Source organism: Quercus lobata, chromosome 7, assembly GCF_001633185.2.
Source record: "Quercus lobata isolate SW786 chromosome 7, ValleyOak3.0 Primary Assembly, whole genome shotgun sequence".
NCBI lineage: Eukaryota > Viridiplantae > Streptophyta > Magnoliopsida > Fagales > Fagaceae > Quercus > Quercus lobata.
Window position 1 is genome coordinate 21,101,013 of NC_044910.1, and position 7,042 is coordinate 21,108,054.

The following is a 7,042-nucleotide window of genomic DNA, read 5'->3' on the forward strand; positions in this document are numbered from 1 at the left end:
CAACAAAAAAAGAAAAAAAGAAAAAAAAAGCAAGAGTCCGCAAAGAGAAAAAGGTTATAATAACCCTTCCAATATTTATCTTTTCTTACTCTTTTGGGCTAGGCAAGAGTTTAGGCCAAACAAAACTGATGTATGTTATTACCACACGTGTCAGCTCCCTATCACGTATGAACAAACGTGTCAGTCTCTCACTTGATTAGAATCTAAAGTACTTTCCTTCACCGTCACACAACGATAGAGTCGCACATGGTACTTCCCTTAACATTTGAATCCTTCCAAAGGTGGTCACTGTTAGCAGGGTATTTTCTTTTTATTTTTTGTTTAATTTCTAATTTACTTGTTTTTAGAAGGACCCAAATTATTTTGCCCCTAATAAAATTCTTTTAGAACCTTTTGTTTTGAGAATCAAATTCTTTTACACCTCAACCAAAAAAAAAAAAAAAAAATCAAGGTTTTTTTAAGAATCAAATTCTTTTACGCTTGGATTCAAAAAATAAAATATTCTTTTACATCTAAAACTTTTTTTTTCTCCTAAAAAAACAAAAAAGAAATAAAGTGGTACTATAGAACAATTTTATAATAATTTCATAATAAAACTGACAAGTTGTTATTGGCTCCCATTTAAACCCACTATTAAGTCATTTTTTTTATCAATCATTAACAATTTATTATTTAAATTTTGTTATAAAAATGTAATGAAAATGCTTTGTTCATACTTTCATTCAAAATAAAAAGAGAAAGCCTAAAAGTTTTTTTTATTTTTTGGGTGTTGACAAAAATTGAATCATAAAAATCTTTACCAATTTATTTATATATTTTTTTGATGGAATCTTTACCAACTTTTTTTTTTTTTTTTTGAAAATGAATCTTTACCAATTTAAATCTTCTATAAATGTTTGAAGAAAAAAACTATGTAATCTATCAATAGGCCCAAAAACAATAGTAAATAAATATCCCAATTAAAAAAAAAAAATAGTAAAGAAATACTCCGTAAAAGGCAAGAAGCTTCATAAGCACCTCACAAGAAAACGAAAGCCGGTCTTTCATGTTGTTGCGTGAATTGAATGCGACCAAAAAGACACCCCTTTTTTCTCTCTCTCTCTAGAGCCTTAGATAGAAAGAAGAAAGGAATGGAATCTCTTTCCTACAAATACCAAGTGAGAATAGAATGCCTCTCAATTTATCTTGCGACTTCTTTTACAAGCCTTGTTCTTTTTTTCTTCCTAAGTTTGTTCTGATTTGATTTTCAGAGACTTAAGGTTGAAAAAGAACCCATACACACATACACACGCACACCACCAACAAAAAAAAAAAAAGTGGGCTTTCTTTAAAGTTTAATCTCTCCTTATAAATACCAATCACTGGTTTTTGGCCATAGAGGCCGCTGCTTATTCAAAGGTAAGGGGTCTCACTCAATTAGATTTATTTCGGTTTCTTTTAATTTTTTTCATCCCCATTGCATTGTTCATTGTGTTTAGTTCCAATTAATTGTTTGATCCATGGTTTTTGGCTCTGTCAATTTTTTTTTAAAAAAAAATAAAACTAACATGGGTTATTTCAATGGAATACGTTTGATTTTTGTACATAGAAGTTGAAACATTAATTGGGCAACTGGGTTTTGATTCTTGGAGTCTGTTTTTGTTTTTATGCTGTTCAAGTTTGCGTTTTTGCTTTTATTTTGTAAATATTTGTATTTGTCATAGTGTTTGATTGCTTCAATGGGGGGTTTTTGTGCCTTTATGGCTAGAATTTTGCATTTGTTGCTAGATCCAGAAAAATCTGTGTGTATTCTCATACCTTTCCATGTATGTTGACCAGGGTGAATCTAGAGTTTGTGGCATAGAGTTCTCAATGGTGAGCTTTTAATATTATATTTCACCACTTTCATTGTGCATAGTGGGAAAATTTGAACTTTAATGCAAGTAGATAGTGACGTCTAAATGTGGATCAAAGAGATCGCTTTCTTCTAATTTGATCTGTATTTTCTTGTGTTCATCAGGGAGAAGCCCCAGCTTTCATTGAGGATGATCTGCAGAAGGGTTTTTCAAATGGGTTTGATTTGAAATCTAAGGATTCAACACCAACTGTCATTGGCAATAAAGCAGTATGATGATCCAATTTATGATTATGATCTCCTATGGTGTTTCTCTTTGTGCTTTAGTGATTCACTGTGTCAATCATATTTTCCCAATTGAAAATTGTCCGTGTATCTTTTTAACAGTACCTGATTGGTGGAGCTGATGATGAATCAATCAGAGTTCAAGTTTTGGACCATAGTAGAGGCGGATGGTGAGTTTATTGTTTAGCCTTAGAGTAGCTTCATTAAGGTGTGGTTACTAATGTCTGTTTGAATTTGCAGGGTGAATCCTACTGTGCTAGGAACAAAACCCAAGCCATGTAAAGGCCATTCAGCAGTGCCTTTAAATGAGGGTCAAATATTGGTTATTCAGAAAGGTTCTAGCATAGATGATGGCGTTTGGTTTCTTGAGGTTGGTATCATACAAACATTTTAGAACCTTTAAAATGAAGTCATTTATTACTTTCTTACCGCAGTTCAGGTTGCAAAGTACTTTGAAGTTGAGATGGTACAAGATAAAAGGTTCAGCACCATGATGATAATTGAAATCCAAATGATTTTCTTTCCCAAAAAATTTGAAATAATCACATTTCTGATGCCATAGAGAACATAAAAAAGAAGTTTGTTTTGAATACTATGTTAGCCTAAATCGAAACAATAATTTTTTTTTACTGGTATTTGAACACCCCCAATCCAGCAGTTGTAAATTTCATGTAAATACTTAATCCTTCTGTACCTTAAACTGTTTGATTTGCTTAAATATTGGTAGGTGGACACCCAATATGTTAGGGAACAGAGAAAAATATTGGGGACTGAGGTTGTTGCTTGGAGCAAGGGTGTGAAGGGCAACGCCGAGAAGCCAGTTGTTATCAGTGGTCCTTCTGGAGTAGGTAAGGGTACACTGATATCCATGCTTATGAAGGAATTTCCATCTATGTTTGGGTTTTCTGTGAGCCACACAACCCGGGCTCCAAGGAACATGGAGATGGATGGTATTCATTACCATTTCACCGAACGAAGTGTTATGGAGAAAGACATAAAAGATGGAAAGTTTCTTGAGTTTGCTTCTGTTCATGGAAATCTCTATGGAACTAGTGTTGAAGCTGTTGAAGTGGTAGCAGATGCCGGGAAGGTAAATCTGTGTATATTTGTGTCTTTAAAACCAATTATTTACTTCCCAGATACAGCATGTATGTATTATTTGTTTTGGGATCACTTTTGACTAGGGTATGGCTTTCATTTATTTTAGATCTACAAAAAGCAGTGGTGTAAAAATGTGTGTTTTCTCATTCTTTTGCCACTAAATGAGGAAGCTAACAGTTTATATCAGCAAATTGCATTGAGTTATTTTTCTTTGTTGATGGAATCAATAGTGAGCCTTTTTGGTTGGTTACCGATGGGAATTTACTTATGATTTTATTGCCCTAAAATTAAAATTAAAATGCTTATAAGTTTGTAGTTTGTTTGGTGCTTAATGATGAGTGTTTTAACCAAGTTAATTTCTTAAAATAACTTTTTTGTTTTTAAAAATTTAATTTATAATTCAATTGTTAAAAGAGTCAGGTTTGATTTGAACATTGGTTCTCCTTATGTAGGAGACCAGGCAATGCTAGAGAGTTACAATACTGCGTGTTGGTTGTTATTACCTTATATGATATGAATTATAAGAGGGCTTGAGTTGGAATCATAAGTTTTCCTAAGATAAGAAATATCATCTAGATTTTGGTGTGCTGACATTGATATATATTTTTAAAAATTTTTTATTGGATAATTGTAGAAGCTTTGTGAATTACACTATCAAACAAGCATTGCCTTTTTGTAGCAAATTTAAAATATAGTTTTCTCTCTGCTAATGCTTTTGTCTCCTTTCAATGTAGAGATGTATTCTTGACATCGATGTTCAAGGGGCAAGGTCTGTAAGGGCTAGTTCTCTTGAAGCTATATTCATCTTTGTCTCCCCACCATCAATGGAGGAGCTGGAGAAGCGCCTCCGTGCAAGGTGAGTTGGAGATTCCCATTTATATCTTTTCTATTCTCAAATTCTACCATCTTGGTTCCAACTTGAATAATGTAAACAGGGGGACAGAGACAGAGGAACAGATCCTAAAGCGACTCCGAAATGCTCAGGCAGAAATGGAGCAAGGGAAATCATCAGGCATTTTTGATCATTTCTTGTATAATGATAATCTTGAAGAGTGCTATGAAAATCTTAAGGTAATTTGTCTGATGCCTTGCACCACACCTAATGCTGTTGCAGATACTATGTTTTAAATTTTTTCTGTTGCCAGAAAATAATTCCACTCCTTAATTCTGACATAACAACTCTCATTTGGTGTAGGAACTCTTGGGACTTGATGGAAATGTCACTGCTGCCCCTAAATCATGTAAGAAGTCCCTCAAATAAACTAGTATCATGTGACTAGTGTTCATTTATTCTTGTAGATTTTATATGCCATGAAAATTAAATTTGAAGTGTTTAAAATGTCAATTCAGCACCATATGGGGTTGATCTTCCTCTGGACTTGTCAATTTCAAAAATTGATCAGAAAATCATCATTAATCGTGGAAATCCAGAACTGAAAACTGCTACAAAGGACTTGTAAGTTTTGTACATGTGTGATTTATTTATTTATTTTTATTGATACCTAAAAGGTGAGATTTTCAACTTATTGGCATGTATATGTGTCCTGAGCAGGATTGGGTTGGATTTGTCCACTCTCAAAGGAGGGGCGCCTAGACGGACGAGAGGCCTAAATGTTTATGCCATTGATTCATTTTCAGATGAGTTGAATGGATTCAACCAGCTGAGCTAACGACTCCCAACTTTGGCTATACTAACTTGGGGTCTCATTTTCAAAAATTTTCTTTAATCTTTCCTTTACGTAACTTCAAAAGAGGAAAAGGTCATAATGTTCTAGATGTCATTATGTGAGACCATAGCATTATTTCCATTCTTTGCTTGTTTGAGAATATTTGAACATTTACCACTCCCAACTTGGGCAATGAGAAATGGATTATGAATTTATGCGGCAATGAAAGGTACTTGTAGCCAGCTGATACTCAACATTAGTCTACCATTAACAATACTTTCTACCATTCACAGGTTATCAGCTCAGTAGTTATTAAAAGAATTTTATATTTAGAGGTGTGGTTTGGCTCTAGTGCACTTGACCCGACACAATTCATACACGTGTTTAAATTGCTTACGTGCTGGCATCTGTCCTTGGGCATTAATCACTATGCATCGGACGGAAGATTTGCCGGTATTTAGAAGAGTAAGCCTGACTATCTAACTTATTAAACTTGATAAAATTCATCAACTACTCATGAATGCAATAATAACCACCATCTTGCAATTTTCTTTTCTGTTTTGCCCGCTTAGGTAGGTACTAGGTACCCACCGTTTGTCTCCATCTGGGGGAAACATGAAAATAATTGGTTTTCTAGGAAAAATTTAAAAGCAATTTATTTCGTGGTGCTGTCCTTCAATATTACGTGAACAGAAGAAAGACTGGTTCAACGATTTAATTCAAAGTCCAAACAACAGTGTGCGAAACCGGTCTATAAATACTGCTCTATCACGCACTCATCTAAATTTTTGACAACTTTCTAATCATAATTGACTAGGAAAGATTGACTCAGAAAAATAAAAAAAGACTTGGAAAGATAGTGTTCTGCTGTAGTTGATTTCTTCATATTTAGATATAAAGTAATGCTAGTAGCACATCTTTTCCTCCCTCCTGTTTATGTGTTAATTTTTAATTGGATTTTAACATTTTCAAGTATATGTGATAGACTTATATGAAGTATTGAAATCTAATTAGGAATTGACGGTATATTTTTCCAGTTTTTTTTAAAAGAAAAATAAATCAATGAAAATAAAATATACCAAATTGACAATTTAAATGTACCTTTAGTGGGTTCTAGTTAGCTCAACTGATAAAATATCTGATTGTTGAAATAAGAAATCTAGGATGTAATCCTTGCCTACACCAAAAATCGATTAATGCCTTAGTCTAATGATAAAGATCTATCATTAGAAGCGGACACTATAAGTTAAAACTTTCTTAAAAAAAAAACCTTTAACTTGTTACATCTTATTTTGCTGATTTATGAGATTTTATTCTATTTTTTATTATATAAAAACAAAAAAGCAACAATAGATAAAAACTATAAACTATATAATAAAAATTACATCTTATAAGTTATGGTATATCATATGGGTACCTCTTCTTTATATATATTTTTTCGTTTGTAATGTGGTGCATAATGCGTACATTAAAATTAGGATAATTTATACTGACACCTTGAAGTATAGTGAAATTTGACTTGTTATACCTAATCTTCAAAAAATGACAAGGTAGGTTGGCATAATGAGTAGTGTGCTGATTTGGCATCTCAACATAAATTGATGACATCGTAGTTGCGTAAAACCAGAAAGAGCTTGAAGAGAAAAAGACGAAAGTTCGCCAACTCCTTGCATGGAACTGAGTTTTAAAGCCTAATTAATTGCCAAAATTTCTAGATGAATCGTTATTTGCTGCAAGATATTATCCATGTTGGGGAATGGAAGTGTCAAGATTTGAATTTTAAATCCTGAGCTTGGATGATAGACTAATTTCTTCCCCAAATAAGTATAAAAGGATGGTTATATAGACTGAATAAGGTATGAACAATCTTGACCTTATTTCACAACAAGCTCTCCTTTAGAGAGAAACCTGCTGATTTATGCATTGGAAAGTCCCCGGTTTATTCACTCCTGGTCGCTAATTAGGTGTTCTATTCCCCTTTACGAGTGTTTGTGAACCAAAATAGACTAGTAAGCACTAGCAATCTTACCTGCATTCACTAGCACTCCCAAGCACTCTAAGCAAGAAAGATTTTCTAGAGTAGGATTCGTAATAAAAAGTTGATAGCTAGAGACCAAAAGAATCAAGCTAACCCTTCTAGTGAATTGAGACCAAG

General features: G+C 33.3%; 1 protein-coding gene across 1 annotated transcript; it reads left to right on the plus strand.

The window, feature by feature from the left end:
• The first annotated feature begins 1,036 nt into the window (after positions 1–1,036).
• Positions 1,037–5,141, plus strand: LOC115953639 (guanylate kinase 2). Its single transcript, XM_031071377.1, has 11 exons — positions 1,037–1,398; positions 1,819–1,854; positions 2,000–2,104; positions 2,222–2,289; positions 2,360–2,489; positions 2,847–3,209; positions 3,955–4,076; positions 4,156–4,291; positions 4,416–4,461; positions 4,571–4,676; positions 4,773–5,141. The coding sequence occupies exons 2-11, from the start codon at positions 1,852–1,854 to the stop codon at positions 4,888–4,890; spliced, it is 1,197 nt and encodes a 398-aa protein (XP_030927237.1). The 5' UTR covers positions 1,037–1,398; positions 1,819–1,851; the 3' UTR covers positions 4,891–5,141.
• Positions 5,142–7,042: the final 1,901 nt, after the last annotated feature.